Source organism: Malania oleifera, chromosome 5, assembly GCF_029873635.1.
Source record: "Malania oleifera isolate guangnan ecotype guangnan chromosome 5, ASM2987363v1, whole genome shotgun sequence".
Classification (NCBI taxonomy): domain Eukaryota; kingdom Viridiplantae; phylum Streptophyta; class Magnoliopsida; order Santalales; family Ximeniaceae; genus Malania; species Malania oleifera.
In genome coordinates, this window is record NC_080421.1 from 20,089,955 (window position 1) to 20,116,379 (window position 26,425).

The 26,425-nt window shown below is 34.8% G+C and overlaps 2 protein-coding genes across 2 annotated transcripts; one reads left to right on the top strand and one right to left on the bottom strand.

Annotated features, from left to right (window-relative positions):
- The first annotated feature begins 1,920 nt into the window (after nucleotides 1–1,920).
- On the top strand, nucleotides 1,921–23,172 carry LOC131155880 (serine carboxypeptidase 3-like). The gene is made up of 2 exons (XM_058109328.1): nucleotides 1,921–2,661; nucleotides 23,011–23,172. Exons 1-2 carry the CDS (start codon nucleotides 1,996–1,998, stop codon nucleotides 23,170–23,172), a joined length of 828 nt encoding a protein of 275 aa, XP_057965311.1. The 5' UTR covers nucleotides 1,921–1,995.
- Nucleotides 23,173–25,675: 2,503 nt separating this feature from the next.
- LOC131155881 (uncharacterized) lies at nucleotides 25,676–26,143 on the bottom strand. Its single transcript, XM_058109330.1, has one exon. The coding sequence runs from the start codon at nucleotides 26,141–26,143 to the stop codon at nucleotides 25,676–25,678; it is 468 nt and encodes a 155-aa protein (XP_057965313.1).
- Between the last annotated feature and the right edge of the window lie 282 nt (nucleotides 26,144–26,425).

The window sequence follows — 26,425 nt, forward strand, 5'->3', positions numbered from 1 at the left end:
TAATTGGCCAGCGAGTGAAAAACAGACACGTGACAAATCTCGCAGCATGATGCTGCGAGATTTAAGTGTTCTTATTTTCTTTCCATTTTCTTCAATAAAATTCTTCTAAAATAGTAACATTAACATATTATATATATATATATATATATATAAAGAAGAAAAAAAAAATATCAAAAAATTATGAAACACTAAAACTAGATTCAAAAATAAAAATAAAATAAAATAAAATCAGTATTTTAAATAATATTTTTAAAATTAAGACAAGTTAAAATTTTAATTGAATAAATACTCATTTTTATCCTTGAATAAAAAAATAATCCTTAATATAACCCAAAAGATAAAAAATAAGGATTTAAAATAATACATATATAGATAATCTTATTGTATTAAATTTAATTCCAACTTAATTAATAAAAGGAGTTATTGATAAAAGAGATATTTTTAAGATTAAACATTTAAAATTTAACATATATCATATATTAAAATTACTAATTTATATTTAATTATTAATTAATTAGTAATTCGGGTAATTCAATTAACCAAATTAAAGACTCCCATATCTGAATCGAAAATCGAATACCCAAAATTATCCAAATCTAGAACCAAACCAAACCAATTGAACTCGATCGGTTAATTCAGTTAAACCCGAATTATGCTCACCCCTAACCATGATGCAATTTTTACAATAAATAAATAAATAAATCCCCCTTTTATCATCACTTATTATTATTATATATTATTTGAAAAAAAAAAGTCATTTAAAAATTATATTTTCTATTTGTCAATGTGCATGTACAATAAGATTGTTCATATATCACTAATTAAAAAGCAAATTTTGAAATTAAATAATTTATATTCTATTAAAAATTTTATTTTTTATCTTTTGGGTTATATTAAGGATTATTTTTTTATTCAAGGATAAAAATGAGCATTTATTCGATTAAAATTTTAACTTGTCTTAATTTTAAAAATATTATTTAAAATACTGATTTTATTTTATTTTATTTTATTTTTGAATCTGAATCTAGTTTTAGTGTTTCATAATTTTTTGACATTTTTTTTCTTCTTTATATATATATATATATATATATATATATATAATATGTTAATGTTACCTTTTTAAAAGGATTTTATTAGAGAAAAATGAAAGAAAATAAAGACACTTAAATCTCGCAGCATGATACTGCGAGATTTGCCACGTGTATGCTTTTCACTCGCTGGCCATTTAAATCTCGCAGCTTGGTGCTACGAGATTTGTTCCACCACCGTGCCACATGTCAGTTTCTTATTCGTTAGATTTTTAAATCTTGCAGCATCAAGCTGCGAGATTACGTGAGCATCATTTTGGAAAATATTTTCCCAATAAGAGTATTATTTAATATTTTATTTAATTTTAATAATAAAACGGGAAAAAACTCAACCTTACTCCTTAGTTCCATCCTCTCACAGATTGACACCCTCTCCTACCCTACCGAACCAGCACCTTGCCCTACCAATAGCTCAAATAGCTATTTGGAAGAAAATAAAATTTCATATTATATTTTGTTATATTTCACCAGGTGCCCATTTATCATCTTTTAAAATATATATATTAAATAATATTTTTTTTAAAAAAAATAATTCCCAAATTGACATGTGGCTCCAAGTAGCGAGATAAAGTCAGAATTATTCTGAAAAATACTTTCCAGAATTAGATATTATTTAATATATTAAAAAAAAAAGTTAAAACCGGAATAAACTCCACACTTTAACCCCCGCCACCAACTCCGACAACCTCACTGTCTTCTTTGCAGGGCACCCTCAGTTCGTGAACAATGATTTCTACATAACAGGAGAATCATATGCAGGGCATTATATTTCTGCCGTAGCTGCTCGAGTCCATCAAGGAAACAAAGCTTAAGATGGAATTCATATAACTTGAAGGGATTTGCCATTTGAAATGAACTCACTGATCCCGCAATCCAATACAAAGCTTACACTGATTATGCATTGGACATGGGGATTATTAAGAAAACTGATTATAATCGCATTAAGAAGATCATTCCAGTGTGTGAAATGGCGATAAAACTCTGCGGCACTGATGGTACAATCTCTTGCATGGCTTCATATTTTGTTTGCAATGCCATATTCAGTAATATAATGCTGCTCGCTGGTGATACTAACTACTATGACATCAGAAAGAAGTGTGAGGGGACCCTCTGCTATGACTTCTCGAACATGGAGAAATTCCTGAACCAGAGGTCTGTCAGGGATGCACTTGGAGTTGGTGACTTAGACTTTGTTTCTTGTAGCCCTACAGTGTATCAGCCCTACAGAAATCTGGAAGTTGGTATTCCTGCTCTTCTTGAAGATGGGGTCAAGTTGCTAGTTTATGCTGGAGAATATGATCTCTTCTGCAACTGGCTTGGTAACTCAAGGTGGGTTCATGCCATGGAATGGTCCTGTCAAAAAGAGTTTGTAGCATCTCCTGAGACCCCTTTTATAGTTGATGGATCAGAGGCTGAAGTGTTGAAAAGCCATGGGCCTGTTGCCTTCCTCAAGGTCCACGACGCGGGTCATATGGTTCCTATGGATCAGCCCAAGGCTGCGTTAGAGATGCTGAAGAGGTGGACTCGGGGTAAACTTCCTGAAAACCCACTGCACACACCTCCAACACCTACCGTTAACACACACACTAAAACACACACAAACCCACGCACCCCATGCACACTGTTTACACGTACACACACACACACTGTCTCACACACCCATACACGCACGACTCACACACATCAAACACCTACTGCTACAACACAAAACACACAATAAAAAAACACCTGCAGCTACACACGCAAACACAGAGAGTAAAATACACACACAGCGCCAATACACTCACACAGCACTCACATCCGCCCGCAGCGCACACGCACCCACAACAGTGCACACACATAACACCAGTACACGTACACACTAGCGTACACCGCTATATAGCCACATCACCAACTCCGGCAACCCCACTCCACGACACTAGCCACTGTCACCACTCAGCTTCCACCCAGAATAGAGCATGACTCCATGCTCCTTGCTGCCTGCAACCTGAGCACAACAACTCGAATTCCTGACCACAACTCCGGCGTCCCAACATTTACTCCCAGTCGTAGCCGTCTTCATTGCCAGCTTTAACCTCCAACAGACAGCCCCCTCCTGGTCTCCACATCCTGCCATCCACCACCATCTCTCTCACAGTAAAACACCCAGCAACACACACCTTTAACACTCACTGCGACGCATACAATGCACCCGCAGAAGAACACGCACTGTTTCACTACACACACTATTTACACACATTGTTTTATGCTTGCACTGCTACACACACTGCCACATACACTTACACACACACTGACACTCACCTACGCACCTACACACACACTGACACACTCCACTAAGCCACAATTTAAAATCTCACTCACTGCACACACCTAAACATCCCATGCATGCACATCACACACATGCACTATTATATTTTATCTCACTTCATTCTATTTGAATTATTTTTGTATATATACTTATAATTATTAATAAATCATAAAAAGGAGAAAATTAGGAGAAAATTCATAAAAATCTAAAATATTGGACTCGACCGAAACCTTAAACTGGTTTTTTTTTTCCGTAGACTGGTCAACATTTGACCGATTCGTCATCCCCTGAACCCGTTCACGCTGGTTTTCTCCACTTCACTTTATTATTATTTAGATATTCACAAAATTCACAAAAAAAAATCACAAAATTCTCAGAAATTCCCAAAAATATTTTCATGCTTAAATTTCCATTGATTTTATTTGTGTTATTTTTGAAATTCGGGAAAAATATTAAAAAATCACAAAAAATGTTTTCACACTTTAGAAAAATCACAAAAATGTTTTTTAGGCACAGAAAATCATTTCCATCCCGAACAAATTTCAAAAACCTTCCGGAATAGTATTTTCTTACTTAGAAAAAACCTACAGATTTCAAAAACCCCCGAGAGGATATTTTGTACCCTATTTTCTTGATTTTGCATCTTGATGATTGCAATAAAGGGCATGAACTCTTCGGAATATTGAATTGCCCCGGTTCTAAGGGAATACCTATATAGTATTTTCATTTTTTTGATTTTTGAAAGAGAGTAATTTTGACAAGCTTATTAGATTTATTTTAGGGATAATTTTTTATTAATCTAGTACCGTTCATAAGAACGGGCATGTAGGGGGTTCTAATACCTTCCCCTCGCGGTACTCCTGAGCCCGACTCTGATGACGCAGACTGATTCTACCCCTAACGGGGTAATAGTCAAGTGTTTTAACCACACTTCAAAAGGTTAGTGGTGACTTCATCACACATTACTTTTTCACGAAAATACTTTTTCAAAATCACATAGTCCATTTTTCCCTATTCGCAGTCGAACCCTCACTTTCTCGCTAGAGAGTGGTTTCTCTAGCAGGTTCCGAGACGTCGCGACAACTTGCAATTTGAATAAATGATAATATAACAACCTTCCCAAATCCTGCCAACGTTATATTGTAATTTATAATAGGTGCGATATAATGAACCCCTCACTCCTGCCAACATTATATTGCAATTTACATGAATAATAACACAACACCATAACATATCAGTTAAATGCACCAGAACAATTACAACCAATTTATTAAAAATATTAATCTCATGCCACACGATTTAAGCATTGAACCATAATATAATAACCAAAAATCATCATTTCCATATGCCTAATAATTCAGAAAAATTATATATAGTATTTCAGTATCCAAATTCTCAATTTAATCGGTTAATCTTTGAAATAACAATTATTATAAAATCTTCAAGCTCACAAATGCCAGCTTAATCAACTCATAATAATAGTAATTATAATCCAAAATCCAATTTCATATATCCGAATACCTATAAAACATATATATCAATTTCTGTAATCACATATTAAAATTTAATCAATTAATTTATAAAAATTCCTGAGATAATTTATTCTCCTTACCTTTACCTAAGAGTGATTGTAAAAACTCCCAAAAAGAGATATAAAAGATTAATAGAATGATTCCAAATAAAAATTAAAAATAAAATAAAAATTAAAAAAATTTAATTAAAAAAAATATATTAATTAATTAATTAATTAAACGAATTTAAAAAGAAAAAGAATATTTTTATTTTATTTATAAAATATATTATTATTAATATTAATTAAATTTATTATTATTATTATTATTATTATTATCCTCCTGAAGCTTCATCAAAAGTTACTTTTTCTTCTTCTTCTTCTTCTTCTTCTTTACTTTTTCTTTTCTTTACTTTATTTCCTGCAACCTGCAATCTCTCTCTCTCTCTCTCCTCACGTTCTCTCTCCCTCTCTCCTCGATTTCGTGACGGATTTTCGTCCGATCGAAAATCCGAAGATACTACTGGACTCCATTCGCCGCTGTCGTCATTTCTACTAAAGCAGATCGGTGGTAGGAGCGGCGTAAGCGTATTGCCTGGGGTAAGTCATTTTCCTCTTTTTTTTAATTTCTTAGAAAATATAAGCCCAATTGACGAACAAACACCACCACGAGAATCTAGGGATGATTCTCTACAAGTATAGTGAGACGGAATTTTCGTGGGGGTGTCGGGTCAAAACCCCAAATTTGGGGTGCGGCGATTATTAAGGGACTTATTTTTAATTAATTAGCATTAATTTAAAAATATTAAAATATTAAGCATCTAGGACTGAAGTAGGATTTCTGGAATTTAGGGCTCGGGTGAGCGCCGCGGGGGTAATTTTGGGATTCGCAGGAAAATTTTGAAAAATTAATTAGGGATATTAAATAATAGTTTAAATATTAATTTGAGGTATATGGAGCCTAGGGAAGACTAGATGAGTATTATTTTGGAGAAATAGATTAATTAATCTGGGGAAAATGTAAATTTCAGGAGTTGAATTTCGGGCGCTAAGAGCGTAGGATTTGGGTCCTAAGGAATTTCTCAGTAGCCAAGTAAGGGAATAAACTAAAGCAGTAATTTTTCATACAAATTATTATTGATTATAAGTAAATTTATTTTCAGAAAAGCATATGTTATATTGTGTATTACGAATGAAATGTACGATTGGGAAAATACTACTATGATGATTAAAATGTATATGTATGTATGAGATGTAAGTAATTCATGATTTTAGAATATGAAGTATGACTTTTAACAGCATATGTGTGACATGAATATTATTTTATGTGGAATGTATTATGATGTAAAAGATTTTACGAACAAAACATGTTTTTAGGTATTATGAAAAGATGAATTATGTTGTGATGGTTTTGACGATTATATGATAAATGATATATTTTCAGAATATATATATCTGAAACAATTTTGGCGTGAGGCCATATATTTATGTTATCGGCATGAGGTCATATTTATGTTATTGGCGCGAGACCATGTATTAGTGTTATCGGCACGAGGCCGTATTTATGTTATCGGCACGAGGCCGTATTTTTGTTATTGGCGTGAGGCCATGTATTTATGTTTTCGGCACGAGGCCGTATCTATGTTTTCGGCACGAGGCCGTAATGATGTTACGTATGATTATGTATTATATGTTTTTACAATCAGGATGTTAGTTTAGTTCAGACCAGGAGTTCGGTACCGTAACTATGGGTTAATTTTGGCACGAGGCCTTATTAGTGCTACCGTCCCACGAGGGGATGAGAGATGGATAGTCGATGTGGCTTTCAGTAGAGTGTGGACGTACACCTGGTAGTTCGGACTAGAGTGTGGCGGGCTCATCGTACTTACAAACATATTTGATTCGGCAGTGGTCGGCCAGCCGTTGTCCGGTCCCGCCTTCGGGCTGCACAACCCGTCATGGGGGGTAATATATGATACCAGCTAACTATTCATCCTGGGTTTGTTTTCAGTACTATAGTTATAACAGATGATTTTATGTATGTTATGATTATTAACAGATGTGAAAATATATGTTTACCTAGTATGATATGATGATATTTATAGAATTATGAAATGTACTGTATACGTATAAATGCATTAAATATTCATGTTGCCACACAGCTGTATTTAGTTTATTTTCCCTTACTAAGAAGTGTCTCACCCCTAAACTTAATTAATTTTCAAGAGCCCCTGAGAGACCGGCAGGTCAGGGCCATCGTTGAGTTAGTGAGGTTACCCTGTAAGAAGGGTAAGATTTTGTAATAGGGTCAGAGTTATTTTGTGTTTGACCCTAGAGATATTTTGATGAATATGAGGATGTATAGAAGTACAGTTTTATAATGTTATAGAAAGCTCTGGTATTATGTTTTATGATTGGATGTTTGAGATTTTATGTCTACTGTTGCTAAGTTTTCCGCTGTGTTTGACAGGTGTCCCCGCTACCCACGGGTTCGGGTTGACCATTTGATTTATTATGTGACATTTTATGTTAAGAAATTGAGGGACATTACAGTGGTGCCTAGAATCCCTAAATGACGATCCAACTCGGGTTAAAATGACGAAGATCGAAACTAGGACCCCGTGGTGGTGTTCATTTTTCGATTTGGCTTACAGGTGGGGAGAGATCTTAGAGAGAGAGAGAGAGAGATACCCCCATAGATGAAAGACTTTAAAAGATTAGATGTTACTACCCATATCAACAAGGTGCACATTTCTTTTTGGGAGCTTTCCCATAAGAACTCCACGGTTAAGCGTACTTGACTTGGAGCAATATTGGGATGGGTGACCTCCTGGGAAATTTTTTCAGGAAGTGTGTGAGTGAAGATAAAACACACTGAAAAAGACATGTGTTGATCTATGGGGCTAGTCATTAGATCGATAAGGCTCGCCCCCTTGTTGTCTGGTCCAAGTGGAAGAGGAGAGACGCAGTGCTCCTTGACAGACCCAGGTTGGGGCGTTACAAATGGTATCAGAGCCAACACCCAGCCGGAAGTGTGATGAGATTCACATCGCCTGAGTTTGGAAATGTGGGTTCGCAACAAGGACGTTGCGTTCTATAAGTGGGGGAGAATGTGATACCCCATAGATGAAAGACTTAAAAATATTAGATGTTACTATCCATATCAACAAGGTGCACCTTTCTTTTCCGGAGCTTTTCCATAAGAACTTCACGGTTAAGCGTACTTGGCTTGGAGCAATATTAGGATGGGTGACCTCTTGGGAAGTTTTCTCAAGAAGTGTGAGTGAGGACAAAACACACTGAAAAAGACACGTGTTGATCTGTGGGGTTAGTCATTAGTCCGATAAGGCTCGCCTCCCCTATTGTCTGGTCCAAGTGGAGGAGGAGAGACACAATGCTCCCTGGCAGACTTAGGTTGGGGCGTTACACGGTGAAGAGAGAGAGAGAGGGAAAAAAGGGATGAGAGAGATGGGAGCATTCGGTTTTGGGGGTCTTCTGGATTGCTCCATATTCAAAGCATTCAATCTCCTTCAATTCTCCTATCAACATATATATATATATATATATATGTATTACTTTATTATATTATATTAATATATATATTGTTATATTATTTATTTAATTAATTCAGCTTAATAATAATTAATTAATAATACTAATTTTTTTTACACTTCCATGCATATAATTTTCTGAGGCATTATAGGGGGTGTTGGTGCCCTGCGATGGAATGGAAGAGAGGCGAAGAGAAAATGGGGGAATCGTGCTCTGTGTGCCAGTGAGGGAAGAGTGTTGTGCTCTGTGTGCAAGTGAGGGAATGGAAGAGCCTAAGATGAAGAATGAATGAATGACCGAGACCTCGTTTGCTGCCTGTGCATTCATCCATTTATAGTAGGTTTGAGCGATATTCCCAACGGCTTTGGCGCTTTTGCAGGTAGGCCGTTTGCATGTTTCCCCCCATTACCCCCCCCCCATTTTTTTTTCTCCTTTTATATATATTTGTATTAATCTTTTTTGTATTTTTTTTATGTATTTCTCTTTTTGGTTCTTTTTGTTGTCCAATTTCGTATCCTCCCAAAAAGAGAGACTTGGTTTAAAAAAATAAAACTTGATTCCCGGAAATAAAAGGACTCGGACTAAACTAAAATAAAAATGACTCAATAAAATAAAAGGGACTCGAATAAATAAGTGTAATGCCCTAGAAAATATATGTGCATGAAAGTGTAAAAAGTAAATAAATAAATAAATAAATTAATTAATTAATTAATTAATAATAATATAATATAATATAATAATATAATGTTATAAAGTATTATATATATATAAGTACTTCACGAAACATTTCCTGAGATTGCGAAGTCCCCCCCATCCGTACGACTCTCTCTCTCTCTCTCTCTCTCTCTCTCTCTCTCTCTCTCTTCATCTCTCTCCGTCTCTTCGCCAAATCAAAAAATAAACATCACATCTGGGTCTTAGTTTCACTTCTGAACACTTTAATTGGAGTAGATTTGTCGTTTGGACGTCGTAAGCACCACTCCTGCGTTAAGGTAAGGGGAATAAATTATGTCAATTTATTATAAAATACTTTCGATTAAATTTAAGTACATGAATTTAATTAACTTTATGTTAATTAAAATATGCCTGAGTTAAATTAAATTGTCGGGATTTGATTATCTCATATTTTTGGGAATATTGTGGAATTAAATTAAACTGCAAGGATTTGATTAGATTATATTTTTGGGAATATTTTGGAATTAAATCAAACTACGGGAATTTGATTTTATTAAGTTTTCAGAATTATTCAGGCATAGGGAAATGATGTTTTTGAAAGTTGAGGTGTAGTCCCAAGAGGGGGGTGAATCGGGTTATTATAAAAAAAATTTAATTCTTTTTAAGAATGCTTAACCACTTGTTACTTTAACAAACACATAGCAAAGTTTTATAATCACTTAATCAAACCACAAACCAATACTTAACACACCACAAGTAAACACAACTTAAACATTCAACCAACCAATTTTCAATTAAAGTAATCAACCATAAAATAACAAATCAAGATATAATATGTAGCTTCTTGGCAATTCTTAGTTTTTGCAAGAACTCAAGATATTTGTTTGTTTGTAGCCCTGTAAATTTATGTAAGCCCTGTATTGATTGATTTGATTTCTCAATATGAAATCCAACACTCCTTCCAAGAACTTGGACTTTTAAATAAACTTTCAGTTAATTAGTCCTGGGTGTTAACTAATCAACATACTCCCTTACGGTTTTCGCAACTTGTATTGATCAACCAACGTACTTCCTTTCAGTTTCCGCGAATCCAAAAATCAAATTAATCTTAAGTTTATTTAATATCCAAGCCTCACACTGTATATGATTAAAAATTAAATTCAACCATGCAGTTAATATATACTAGAACTTGAAGAGAATAAGGAAAGAGATTGACACCACGTTTTTATGAGGTTCGGCTTAATCCCAACCTACGTCCTCACCTTAGGCCAATACCACTGTAACGCCCTAACCCTCTAAATGGGTTCGGATTGCTACTAATCCATTCATTTACCTGTTATCCGACATTCTAATATCATTTATGTAGTGGAAAACATAAATATAATCTTTCAGTAATATAATACCAGAGTTTTCTACATCTATCTACATTCCAACATAAATCATACATCCACCTATATCCACATATATACATAACTCCAAAAAAAAAAAAAAACATAATCCACAACTTCCAGTATTCACAATCATCCATTTCTCAGAAGACTTAAAACATAAAACATAAATTTATACAAACCAAAAGTATCATCAAGTTTATACCTTTTTTCCTTTCTATAACCGAAAATGCTAAAATAATCCTGAGCTCTCTAGGCTCGATCTCTTGGAGGTCCTGAAAAAGATAAATTTGCATTCAGGTAAGACACATCTTCGTAAAGGAAGAAACAATATATTAAATCAGCGTGTGACCAACGTGAGATTACAATCAACATAATATTCAACACTTGCAAATCTTTAACATAATTTTTGAAATCATTTTCTAATATTAATCAATCACTTGCAAGATATTTTACCCACGAGAATACCCAAGGATTAGAGTGATTACTAGCCCACACAAGTAACACCTCTCTACTCTGATAATTTAGGCAACCCGAAGGTCACCACTGAAGCATACCAAGGCACTCACCTTACCCAGTAAGCCTTCAGGTGAAGAAGTAATCTTGTACTCACACAGTTCATTTATAAGTTTACCAATGAAGGCTCCCGGGAATAGGAAAATCTACCCACCCATGCAAGTAGTTTCCCTCTACTCTAGTAGTTATGCAGCCTACTGCTACACCTGATACTAACCAAGGCACTCGCCTTTCTTAGCAAGCCCTCGGGTGAAGAGTTTGCCCCACCTAAACGTAACATGTTCTATAAACATAGATAATGATGTAACCTTAATACATTATTTTTGTCTGTCATTATTTTGTAATTCTCATCTGTTCATGTTCTCAACTTTGACATATCATAACATTTCACTTTACGTTGCTCTTTTCCATTTCACATTGTTCACATTTCACATTTCATTTCCATTTCATTCTCATTTTCATTTCATTTCATAATACACCCAGCATCTTTCAGCTATTTTTGTGTTAGTCCACATAGAAATGTGCTAGTCTGCTACCCAACATCTTTCAATTATTTTTGTGTTAGTCTCAGCATCTTTCAGCTGTTTTTGTGTTAGTCTCAACATCTTTCAACTGTTTTTGGTTCCATGATTGCATTAACACTCACATGCAGCATATTTCATATAACATTTTAATACTCAGTTTTGTTAGCTTTGGTGTATTCCTAAGAGGGGGGTGAATTAGGTATTTAAAATTTCTCTTCTAGGCTCAACTAATCTAGCAATAGTATTACTCAGCCTAGGGTCTGTCTATGCAATTATATACCCAATCATTCACAATAGTAAAATACAAACATTCATGTGCTGGAATTTAAAATGTAGAAATTAAAAGCACGCACAATAAATGTTATTGGGGTTCAGCCAACTATGTCTACGTCCTTGCCTCTAGCTCGCAAGTCCGAAGATGTCACTAATGCTCACTTAATGAGTGGAGCGGCACCGGTTACAATCAAGTCAATTAGTAGGGCTGACCTCAACTTACACCTTACTCGGATGGTGCACCTAGCTATCCTAACCGGGTCTAAGTCAATCCGAGATTATTTACTAGGGCTAGTCTCCCTCTTCAGGCCCACGCCTGGAATACAAAAGTATTTTCAAAATATAACCGATACAGTGATTGTGCTTCTCAATAAAGCAAATATGTGTCAAATGTAATCAATCACATGCACATCAACAGTATAGGTTATATAAGCTCTGTGATGTGTATCTTTGTGCAAGCAACACTCAACAATATGTGATAACAAGTATGCTCAAGAGTGTTCTAATCAAGTTATATCTTTGAAACAAGTTATATCAAATCTCAATAACAAATCAGAGTTTCAAAGATGTTAATCAAATATTCAGACTAACTTAAAATATTTTCCTTCAATGAAATAAGCACAAGAGCAGTTTGAAAATATTATAGCTTGGAAAAATATTTGCATAACAAAATCAAAGCTATAGGAATCTTGCAATGACAATGCAAATATCCTTAAGCTTGTTAGTTTATCTCAACACAAGACTTACAATATTCAAATCTGTGGGATAAACTTAACTAAAGTACTTTCCAAAATCAATATTAATAATTAACCAAAGCAAAGGGAGTATTAGTGTTGATCTTATGGGTCATACCTTATTTTGATGATAACAAATACTCAGGTATTTAATGGTTACTGAGTTTGTGTGCAGGTTCTCATAATGGCATGCGGCAACTTGAAGAGAAGTGAAGAACCCGACACATTTATTATTTGTTGTAATTTTAATGGGTCTGTAATAATTTCATTTATATCAGTCTATAATAATCTCTGCATGTCATGCATGTAGGTATGTGTAAGCTCAAAGTGACCGTAGAATGACCATAGGGACTAAATGACCTTAGGGTTCGGTCGACCAACGCCAGATTTTTGGGACTATCTCAAAACGGCCTTGGTAAAGACCCTAGTTTGACTCTAGGTCCCAACACTCACACACATATCATATAATATATATATATATAAGTGTTAAATTTGTGCTTAAATTAAAATATTTAGGGAAAATTGAGAGAGCTCGGTCGACCGAACCCCAGGTGTTCAAAACACCTTGGGCACCCGAACAATTGGAAAGTCAGCAGTTTGACCATGTTCGGGCGACCAAACTTATGCCGTATAAAGTGACTCAGGCAACCGAACAAGTCAACATGTTGACTTGGTTTTCGGGCACCTGAACATGTTTTGAACCTATCGCCCTCGAGCACCCAAACCTTTTAGAGGGAACTTTTCACCAACTTGGGCGACCGAACCATTTAGTTCAAATCATGCCCTAGGCGACTGAACACATGAGTTCGGGCTACTGAACCTCTGACCGGGGACCCGAAAGTCCAAAGCAAAACTCTCTGTCTTTGATTTGGGCCACCGATCCTGAACTCGAGCTGCCAAACCTATTTAAAAACCTTTATTCATTATGTCTGTTCGGGCAACCAAACCTCGGTCCAGCCACCCGAACCTCAGCGGGTTAAAAATAATTTAATCATGGTAAATTTGGGTTAAGTTGGGTTAATTATGTTTAAACTATTTGAAACTTTTCTAAGAATACCCAATAGGTCCTAAACGATTATATTTTTAACCTTGTCTATATATATGAGTTCATTTGTGAGGATTAGTAGGTGATTAACCAAAATCATTAGCCAAAAATTCTCTCAAACCCAAAATCCCATTTTGCTTATAATACTTCCAAACACTCTCACACTTTCATTCCATTGATTAATCTTGGCCTTATGAGAGTTCTTGCTTGGGTTATTGCTAGGTAGTATTGATTATACTCCCATTGTCTTTATTGATTGATTGTTATTGTTTTTGGGGAGTTAAGCAAGAGTTTTCCCACAGATTTTTATTTGATAGATCTTGTGTTGGGAAAAACTCATTAGCTTAAGGATCTTTGCATTGTCATTACGAAGATTCCTATAGCTTGATTTTGTTGTGCAAAAACATTTTCTACAAGCTATAACATTTTTTTAAAAACTACTCTTGAGCATATTACATTGAAGAAAATATTTTGAGTTGTTTTGAATATTTGCAGCATCTTTGAAACCCTGATTATTATTGAGATTTGATATATAATGTTTCAAAGATATAACTTGTCTTAGAACACTCTTAAGCATACTTGTTATCATATCCTGTTGAGTGTTGCTTGCACAAAGATACACATAATTGAGTTTACATTTACCTACATAGTTGATGTGTGATTGATTAAGTATACTGTGCGTATTTGAGTGCATATCTGTTTTATATGAAAGCATAATCACGGTATCAGTTTATTGTGAAAAATATTGTTGTATTTCCAGGCGTGCCCTGAGGGGGTTTGATCTAACCCGGAAGGATCAAGTTGGGGTCAGCCTTGTGAATTTGACCTAGGGTCTTCTCCACCCTACAAGGAGAGTTTGTAAAGGTTAAGGTCAGTCCTGTGCTAATTGACCTAGTTGTCTTAGGTGCCGCTCCACCCGTTAAGTGAGCCATTAGTGGAATCCTCGGGCTTGCGAGTTAGAGGCGGGGACGTAGACACAGTTGGCCGAACCCTGATAACATATTGTGTGTTTATTTATATTTTCGTACTTTATATTTACCGCACGTGTATGTTATTGTGTGAATGATGCGCATGATTTGAATTTCCATATATTATATTTATTTGCGCAGTTGAGATTGTATAGAAAGACCGTAGGTTGTGATATTCTGCTAACATTTGGTTTATCCTAGGAATAAGTTTTTAAAATTCCAATTCACCCCCCCCTCTTGAGAATACACCAAAGCTAACAATTAGTAATATCTAATAAGCACTAGAACAATCAATAAGCTCTCACAATGCTAAGATGTATCAAGGGAATGAAGATATGAGAGTATTTGGGTAAAATAGGATTTTGAAATAGAGATAATTTTTGCTAATGATTTTCTTAATCATATTGCTAATCCACCTAAATAAGGCCCTATATATAGACAAAGGCCAAAATACAACTGTTGAGGACATATATATTAGGAATGTTTTAAAACACATTAGAAAAATTAACCTTGTTTAAAGCATTTTAACCTCGGTAAATAATTTGGAACCCAAGAGGTTTCGGGTGGCTGAACTTTAGTTCGGTCGCCCGAATAGACTCAGCTCAAGAAGCCATTTTAACGGTTTAGGTGCCCGAATTCAAGCTCTGTTGGCTGAATAAAAGTCAGAATCTTTCTATCTGTGGTTCGGGTGCCCAAGTATAAGTTCAATTACCCGAATATTGGTCTTCGATCGCCCGACGCCTATTTTGAACTAAAATATTCAGCAGCCTGAGTTGGTGAAAAGTGTCCTTTTAAGCGTTCGGTCATCTAAGGGCGATAGGATCATTTCTGGTTTGATCGCTCGAAGCCAGGTCAACCTGCTGACTTTCCAGCGGTTGGGGCGCCGGAGGTGTTTTGAACACCACAGGATTGGTCCCCCAACCTCTCACCAGATTTTCATTTTAAGTCCAGTTTGTCTTAGTTTTGATCTCCTAATTTGTGAATGATAATGATGACTTATTTGTGCATAAGTGTTGGGACCTAAGGTCTCACTAAGGTTTACTGAACTTACCATATATCCTATATGCTTGATATGCAGATAATTATTACAAGACATTTTTCTCCTCATTACTATTACAAACTTGCATTATATGAAATGAATTACAATCATAAAAATAGTCTTCAAGGTCTTCATGCTTTGCTTTCATGTGCCATTACTTGATCTGTTAATATAAACTTGCACATACACTTGCAAGCTATCAAATACTAAAATATTTGTCATTATTAAAATTAGGTGTGACCTATAAGGTCAACATTCTCTCCTTTTTTATAATGACAAATACACTATGCAAAAAGTGGGTATAGCCTTAGAAGGCTCCCCCGAACAATATGCATAATGTAAAATTTTATCAATAATTTTTCTTTTAAGTTCAAGTGCAACCCAAATTTTGCCCTCTTATGCATCTCCCCCTTTTGGAAACAACAAAAAGGGCTATGAAGTTAATAACCTTAGGCATTGTAAACCAATTGCACACAAGAGAAGTTTGAGAATTTTTAAGAAATTTCGGTAGCATGCCGTTTGAAAATAAGACATTTCCCAAAAATTCCTATATAAAAAATGTCTTGTTTGAGTTTTAATATTAACAGTTTATCCACAACTACTTAACCCAAACAGTTCCAGTATGATCAAGACGTAAAACATAAACACAATCATCATTATACAGTAGATATGAGAATTATGCATTGCATAGCACAAACAAATTCATAGAGTATAAAACAATGACAGGTTTAGCCATTTAGCACACAAACTATATAACAGGTCATTTAAAGATTTAAATGACATGAAAACAGAATTAGATTATAAATATGCACAAACAATTTCAATTGAAAATATCATAAGACCCATGGAAGATATGAGTTTAAAAACACACGGCATATGATAACAGGAAAAGGTTTGAGCATAAAACAACCTAACTAGTTCGCATGCATTTTTATGTGAAGTTACTAAACCAGTTATGTAATTTTTTAAAACATATAAGTATATAATAATAATAATGAGGCAAGAGGAAAAGTCTTAGTTTTGAAATTAGTACTTGCCATAAAGTATTAAAATATATACATGTATATAAATATAAACATATATCCCCCTTTGATATTTGCAAAATGTACTAGGGGTGCTTACTGAAAAAGAAACTTTAATTTAAAACAAGCAAGCACAAATTTTTCTGGTTTGTCAATTAAGCACATACTAAAATATAACTAGAAAACCACAACCATAATGATCCTAAAGATTTAACAATCACATGCAAGATCATAAATGCTCCCCTTCAATTATGCACTCGACTCATTTGATGCCTTTTTTTATTTTTCAAAATCTTTAGCCAAGAGATTTAAGATTCTCAATGATTAAAATTTGGCTCTAGATGCATAGGCTTTAAAGGACCAAAAAGTCATAATCAATATTTCTTTCAAAGTCATAAGCCTATAATGCCTCTTCTCTTATGATTCATAATACATGAGAGGCCTAAGTTCAAATGACTTGTCTTTCTTATCGTTCATGCATAGGTTTCTCAGTTATTGCATTTTCATATATGTTGAAACCAATAGCAATCATATTAGCCATTTAACTTAATTCACAAAGTTAAAGCTCTAATGGATTTGATTTAATGTTTGAAAGCTTATGAAAGGAATTTTGGATTAATACTCTTGAAAGATTAAAAATTATGTTATGTTTAAAGAGTATTCATTTTGAGTGGATGTGATTCAAGATATTTGCATAGACGTGGATATGTCTAAGAAGAATAGTCAAAGAGCACTCAATATATATATTAGTCATTTATGAACAATAAAGAGTGATGACTAAACTTTGATCCATGCTTTGAATTATAAATATATGTGCATAAGTCACTTTCAGATACACACATTCATCAAGATTAGGACCTAGGCAACCAATTTAGCCATTCAACATAGTCAATGGATATGAAGCTCTAAATGATTTAATTTTAAAACTTGAGAGCTTTGTTTGAGCTGTAGAGAATAAATACTCTTGGATAATAAGATTATCATTAAGATTAGAAGGGTATTTAGGTGAAGCAGGACATTGTATAGTATAAGTAGGTTGGAAGGTAAGTCCTAGCTATTTAGATAAAGAGCACTTAGGAGTATATAGTTTGAAGAACGATGTTCTTTGAAGAATGGAAAGTATCCTTTACATATGATTACTATTTTGGAGTAAGGATATAGAACAATGAGAGAATGGATCTTTACTAGATGTGATCATGATGTGGTAAAGCTTTTCCTATGGAGGAAATGAACTAGAATCAAAGGATTTGTATTTTGAACTCAAAGGGAACAATCCCCTAGTGGATGCCTCTAATTTTGATTTCAAGGATGTCTTGTGAAAAGCATTCAATATATGTTGGTCATTTATGGTCAACAGTACTTTAAGCCTAGAGTGATGACTTGATTTTAATTTAGGTTTTTTATATTCAAAAGTGAGTTTAGGGTATAATGATATATGATATAAGATGGAACCCTAACACTCAATTTTATGCAATGGACAACAATGGCTTAACTTAAAGTATTATATTTAGGCATGGGTTAAACATTTGGAAATATTTACCTAGCAATGATGCCTAGTCCATTTGGAATTGGATTTTATTCAATTTTTGAATTGGCTTGCCAATCTTATAATTCTTAGTTTGGCAAAAGAGTATAATGAATACATATACTAAGAATTTTCATTTTAAGCACAAACCACTTCCTAAGCCTACAATCATCACAACCCCTAAACCTAGGAGCTAAGGGAAGATTAAAATATTTATACAATTTCTATTGGAATTCGATCTTCCTTAGATCCTATAGGGTTTGCCTTGTTGATTATCCATTTCATTTCTTTTTCTAAGCCTTTGACACTTCTAAGTAGACAGTTAAACCACATGGGTCCTTCTCTTTCATGAAATAAGCATACTTTGTATATACGTGAAGAATTATGCTTATCTAAACTCTTTTTGATTGATGAGACATAAGGATGCTTATGGGATTTGAAGGATGAATCCTTTTTGAAAATATTTTTATTCTTAACTCCTAAGGGTTTGTTTGAACTATACTTCCCATCTTTGGATTTGAAAAGCATTTCAGAATTATCTTCAATCTTTCTTTCTAAACATATGATTTTCAATACCTTCACAGTCTTTTTCTTTTCTAAGATGGCATGATAAATTTTCAAATCTTTTAATTGTTTTGCCAATCTTTTATTTTCATTTTTCACTACAATTTCCTGCTTAGATAATCTAACTAAAAAGTTATGAAATTTAAATGAAACCTTTTCTAGTTCTTCATACGAGGGCATGCTTTTAACATTTAGTTCATCACATGATTCATCATAAGATATATCATACAAATTATATGAATCATTGCATGCTTGTTCAACAAGACTATCACAAAATACAACAGATGGTTCACCCCATAATATATTACAACATTCAGCATTAGAATCATCATATGCATCATTAACAGAATTATCAACAGATGATTCAACATAAGACACATTACAGCATTCAGTACAAGAATCATCAATAGAGGCAGAGATAGAATCAAATACCTCCTATTCTGTTAATGCACTAACCTCGTCATTTACCACCTCCTGAGTCGTGGCTTCATTTTCTTGGGATTCTCCATATTTTCTTTCAAGTTTATCCCAAATTCCTATGCACTTCTACATGTCATGATCTCAAGAAATATGTTAGAATCTAAAGCAAAATATAATAATTCCATGGCATATAAATTTTCATGCATCAAAGTAATATCATTTTCGTTTACAAGCATACAAATTCCTTTGACAATCACCTACCAGGCCCTCCAACTCATAGATTTTATAAATACACTCATTCTAATTTCTAGGTGGTGTAATCGATACCACAAAACAATGGAGGACGAGTAGGTGACTGTCCCTCTCCGAATGGGGATACACCAATGAGAGTCATCTCGATCTTTTAGCAAAAACTTTAAAGTTAATGCCACGAGGCTCTCATACCAATTGTTAGACTTGGTGTATTCCCAAGAGGGAGGTGAATTGGGTATTTAAAATTTCTCTCCTAGGTTCAACTAATCTAGCAACAATATTACTCAGCCTAGGGTCTATCTATGCAATTATAAAGCCAAACATTCATAATAGTAAAATAAAAACATTCATGTGCTAGAATTTAAAATGTGGAAATTAAAAGCATGCACAAGAAATGTTATCGGCGTTCAATCAACTGTGCCTACATCCTCGCCTCTAACTCGCAAGTTCGAGTATTCCATTAATGCTTACTTAACGGGTGGAGTGGCACCGGTTACAACTAGGTCAATTAGCAAGGCTAACCTCAACTTACACCTTACTAGGATGGTGCACCTAACTTTCCTAATCGGGTCTAAGCCAATCCGGGACTATTTAGTAAGGCTAGTCTCCATCTTCAGACCCACATCTAGAATACAACAATATTTTCACAATATAACTGGTACAGTGATTATGCTTCTCAGTAAAACAGATATGTACCAAATGTAATCAATCACATGCACATCAACAGTATAGGTTATGTAAGCTCAGTGATGTGTATCTTTGTGCAAGCAACACTCAACAAGATGTGATAACAAGTATGCTCAATAATGTTCTAATCAAGCTATATCTTTGAAACAGGCTATATCAAATCTCAATAACAAATCAGAGTTTCAAAGATGCTAATCAAATATTCAAACTAACTTAAAATATTTTCTTTCAATGAAATAAGCACAAGAGTAGTTTGAAAATACTATAACTTGGAAAAATATTTGCATAACAAAATCAAAGTTATAGGAATCTTGCAATGACAATGCAAAGATCCTTAAGCTTGTTAGTTTATCCCAACGCAAGACTTACAATATTCAAATCTGTGGGATAAACTTGACTAAACTCCTCAAAATTAGTATCAATAATCAACCTAAGCAAAGGGAGTATTAGTAATATCCAATAAGCATTAGCACAATCAATAAGCTCTCACAATGCTAAGATGTATCAAGAGAATGAAGATATGAGAGTATTTGGGTAAAATAGGATTTTGAAGTAGAGAGGATTTTTGCTAATGATTTTCTTAATCTTATTGCTAATCCACCCAAATGGGGCCCTATATATAGACAAAGGCCAAAATACAACCATTTAGGATATGAAAAGTATTATTAGGAATGTTTTAAAACACATTATAAAAATTAACCCTATTTAAAGTATTTTAACCTCGGTAAATAATTTGCAACCCGAGAGGTTTCGGGTGGCTGAACTTTAGTTCGGTCGCCCGAATAAACTCAGCTCAAAAAGTCATTTTTAATGGTTTAGGTGCCTGAGTTCAAGCTCAGTTGGCTGAATAAAAGTTTGAATCTTTTTGTCCACAGTTCATGTGCCCGAGTCTAAGTTCGGTTCCCGAATACTAGTCTTCGGTCACCCGATGCCTATTTTGAACTAAAATGTTTGGCAGACCGAGTTGGTGAAAAGTGTCATTTTAAGCATTCGGTCGCCCGAGGGCAATAAGATCATTTTTGATTCAGTCGCCCAAAAGCAAGTCAACCTGCTGACTTCCAGCGGTTAGGGCGCCCAAGGTGTTTTGAACACCATAGGTTCGGTCGCCCGACCTCTCATAAGATTTTCATTTTATGTCCAGTTTATCTCAGTTTTGATCCCCTAATTTGTGAATGATAATGATGACTTATTTGTGCATAAGTGTTGGGACCTAAGGCCTCACTAAGGTCTACTAAGCTTATCATATATCCTATATGTAACATCCTGCTAAATTAATTGAGATTTCCCTTTTTTTTTTATAATAATTACTGTGAAATTCCACTGCTCTGATACCACAATGTAACGACCTTCTAATAATTTAAAATCTATCCTGTATTTTAATTCCAAACATTAACCTAAATAGTGGAAACCCACATACATAAACATAACCACATAAATTACAATACTAGAACGTCTAATTAACCCATAAATTATACATATATCACTGTTTTCCTCAAAACTATTCCCTTTTGACGTCAGGGCATACAAAAATACTAATAAAAAATACTACTCACCTTTAACAGGGCAGACTAACAGCCCCTCTACCTGCGAGCCTGATCCGCTCGCCTAGCTGGTTGACTCGTTCTGAGTTGTGCTTCCAAGTGCAGAAGTGTCAAATTGTATCAAGGATGAGTCCAGGATCGTATTCCACAGGGACCACTGAGTATCAAAATATTTATGTAAGTTTAGTGAAATCCTGTTACTGAAAAATGGGGTTTGAAAATCTTTTTGGTCTTTTACGATTTTGAAAAAAAAAGTAAACAAAGTGAGAGAAGCTTAAGTAAACTATCAAAATGAAACTGAAATTTTATCAATTTTCTAAAAACGTAAATCTAATAACGCAACCAAAACTAAACAGATTAACTGAAACAATTTTACCAAACACTCGGGTTACGGGTTCAACGTCTGTTTGCTTCCACTGTTTACTAATTTCCTAGGCCTTACTCCTTTTCTTGTTAATCCAATCAAGGCATTAATAAGATGAAATTTTATTACTAACGATCGAGTAAATTGGCCACATCCAAACAGAAGAAAATAAAAACTCTTATTATGCATCAACTGAATTTTATGCAAAAATAAGTTGATTAAAATCCTAGATTAAATCAAGGTTTTGATGTGCCTAATGTCAACAACAAAACAAGAAGCAAGAGCTAGCGATTTATCAACGATTCTTTCAATTTTTGGTTTTAATCAAATATAAGTTTAACAATGATATCATAGGATAACTAATAAACCATGGAACGCAAACGACATCGACCCACAACCCGAGTTACCGAACCTAGCCACTCATGCTTGCAATAGAAAAAAATGGACACCCTAACCTACTCAAGGAAACATCAGAGCACACACTGATTAAAGATGGCAACTTTGGACACGGAATTAAACCACGCAATGGAAACTTAATCAAACACTCACGCACCCAATAAAAATTGAACCTTTAACACAATTAAGAAATCAAATCAAGACTCACAATTTAAATGCAAACATGAATTCAACCGAAATTTAAAAGACTTAAACAATAACGGAACATTATAAAAACACAACCTTTACTAATCATAAACCCTAACTAAATCGAATTTTGACAAAAAAATTATCTGAATTTAATAATGAGTGCTAAATTAAAATAACTATCAATTAGATAAACAAAGAGATTAATTTAACAAGAATGAAATACCCAACATTACTCAACTTAAACAAAAAGAAGGAAAACTCCAATAACATTAAAAAAAAAAATTAAACTTTCTTCAATATTCCAAGATTCAAAGAAAAGTAAATAAAAGAAAGAAAGAAAGGACGAGAGAGAGAGAGAGAGATAAGTATTGCCGGCCGTGTGAGGTTCAGTAGGGAAAATCTTGAGGTTGGCCTTCTGTTGTGGCCTCAGGCTGCTGCTAGTGTGCTCGGGGTTGCTGGAAATTGGTGTAATAAAGGAGCTCCCGTTGCTGCTGTGTTTGCTGGAGTTGCAGCAGGAACAGCTGCTGTGTTTGCTGGAGTTGCAGTAGGAACAGATGCCGTGCTGGAAGCCAAGGAGTTGGTGCTCTGCTAGTGTTCACTGGAAGCTGGCCGTGGGCTGTGCGTGTTATGGAGGCTGCCGAAATTCTATGTGCTGCTAAGGAAGTGGTTGCTGGTGCTGGCAGAGTGCTGGAGTGGCCGAGAGAAAAAAAAAAATAAAACAGAAGGGAGAAAGATAGAAAAGAATAGAGGGAAGAGAAGAGAGGCAAGAATAAAAGAAAACTGAAGTAAGAGAAGAAGAAGAGAATGAAGAAGAAGAAGATGGGGAGCAACCCGCAAAGCTGTCTGGGAAAAGAAAGGAAAGAAGAAGAAGAATTTAAAAGATATTGGGGGCAAGCCCTAGACCTGGTTTAGCCAACCCGACCTGACAACTTAACTTGACCCGACTTGCTTGGCCGGGTCACATTTTTGCTCTCTGTTCACCGCAATATTTGACCCTTCTGAAGCTAGTTTCTCACAAAACTCAAAACACGAAAGTTGTAGATAATCTTTCTTCTTTCTCCAAAAATTTGAATAGCCTCAATCAGAGTTCGAATAGAAAAGTTATGTATGAAATACTAAAAGGTGTCGGTATTGGCTCCCGTGACTTTTCCTACGACAAAAAATTACCAAAAATTCATAAATTGTGCAATGAAACTCAAGAATACTAAATTCGACACTTTGTTAAAATATTAGACATAATTGGACATTTAATTAAAAATATAAGCCGTAAAGCTCGGGTTAAAGTGTCCAATTACGCAATTTTGACGCGTAATCACACCCCCAACTAACATTTTGCTAGTCTCTAGCAAATTACGTGAATGAATCTCAGTGCGGTGCCTACAACTTCAAATTCCAGTGATTATGAAATCAATGCACATGCGACACAAGCATACCATTTCACATACAAGAATATAACTGAATTTCACACATGCTCGTTCATATTCGATGCACATTCTCCAAAGCACATCACTTATGCAAGTTTCATCATTTATATGTCATTTAAGTGCAGTATACTCACATGAAATTAATCAGTGTCACATTCAAAGTTAATGCAGTCGTATAAGTCTGAGTATAAACAGGTAGACTCTTGAGTTGTGTGTGTGTGCGACTCAATACACCTCGGATACCAATGGACACCTATAGAACGGTTGCTTTGACTCGGCCTAACTGGTATACCCTAAAAAACACTCAAAAAGAAAGAAATGCATTCACTCATTATATGTGAGGAGGAGTGTTGCGATCAAACATCCCACATAATAAAAGGAACAACGGTAAATGTACGGAGTGGACTAGTCTGGAAAGGATCTAGCCTATCTATGAGGTGTCGGGTCCCTCACCCTAAAATCTTCTCACCTACTCGCCACATCCAACCGAGACCACCCTAGATCAACTTATTCACAAACTTGTCGTGAACACATCTGAAGCATTAACTAGTTGAAGATTCTTTATACGTAGAGAACATGTGTTGTGTCCTTGACTTTTTGTGATATTTCTGTGAAGCAGACATTAGCATTTCATTTCACGCGCATTTTTATTTCTTATCATTTCTTCTGCTCATTCTTTATTTTTCTGCCTTTTCTTGAACAATTAAGACAAGCATTACACTTCGTTTGTTATCTTTATACCATCAACGGGAATTGAGTTCGAATAGTGGTCCATGAACTAAGTCTGTCTCTAGGGGTGGCTCTGCCTTCACATCTTGAGTAAGCTACAAGACCTAGGTTTCTATCTCCCCACTAGAAGTCACCTCTAGGCTAGCAAATCAAAAACAAAGACTATTGTACAAGGAATCATCCAGATAAAAAGAGAATTGAGTTCCATGAACTCTAATTTGATATTAACGCTCAAAAGGACGTTACATAGCTCAAGGATATCTCACAAGGTGTCATAGTCGCCACGGGTGTTCTCTCAATGCTTACAGGAAACCCTAAGTGCAATAAATCACGTGAGTGTGTATTTAACCTCATGAGATGTCATGTAAATACAGAAAATTATATAACCAAATTAACACGAATGTACTACCAATCAATTATTCATGGAGTCATAAAATCATATAAAGAGAAACTACGCATAAATGACTCAAGTGTGTAGTTCTTAGGTTATATGCAGGTATGTGAAGGGTATGAGTCAATGTTAAAAATGGGATAATGCAGTGTAAATCTTCAGTGCTCCTCTTTCTTTCTCTCTTTCTTTTTGATTTTTGATTTTTTTTTTTAATATAACACTATTTTCTCAAGGCAAACCACATATGTTTAAAGCACGCAAACCACAAGGTAAATTCTCTTCCACCCCCCAACTAGAATGTAGCATTGTCCCCAATGATGCCGGAGAATTGAAAGAATTTACCCGAGAGAGTATTTAAACGTAAAGTAAAACAACTCTAAAAATATAAATAAGAAAAAGAAGAAGTACCTGAACCGCTTTGAAAAGAATATAATGCTAGAGAATAAGAAATAACAACTACAGAACAAAGGAAAACAATGAGAAAAATAAAAATATAAATGAGAAAAAAAAAACACAAAAAGGGTAAAGAAAAGAAAAGAAAATGAACTATACTAAGTGGGGTCAAGCAAATATAGAGTAGATTCCTCAGGTGCAAAGTTAGAAATAAAAGGCTTGAGCCTTTGACCATTAACCTTAAAAACATTACCATTTTGAGGATTCAGAATCTCTACAGCACCATGAGGAAAAACAGTCTTTACCACAAAAGGTCCACTCCTTTGAGACCTTAACTTACCAGGAAACAAGTGTAGGCGAGAGTTGTACAATAACACTTGTTGGTCGGGCTCAAAAGTCTTACGCTGAATGTGTTTATCATGAAAGTTCTTCATTCTCTCCTTGGATAATTTATAATTATTGTAGGCATCCATCCTCAGCTCGTCCAATTCAGATAACTGCAATTTTCTCACACAACCAGCATCATCAATGTTAAAATTACATTGTTTAATTGCCCAATACGCCTTATGTTCCAACTCTACAGGCAAATGGCAAGCCTTACCATACACTAATCTATATGGAGACATGCCTAAAATGGTTTTAAAAGCTGTTCTATAGGCCCACAGCTATTAGACAATCTCAAAGACTAATCCTTCTTTTTTGGGTTAACAGTTTTCTCAAGGATGTGTTTAATTTCCCTATTTGCTAATTCAGCTTGCCCGTTGGTTTGAGGATGGTAGGCAGTAGAGATTTTGTGATGGATACCATACTTCTTCAATAAGGCTGAAACATGTTTGTTGCAAAAGTGCTTGCCTTGATCACTGATTATGGCTTTAGGCATGCCAAACCTTGCAAAAATGTTTTCTTTC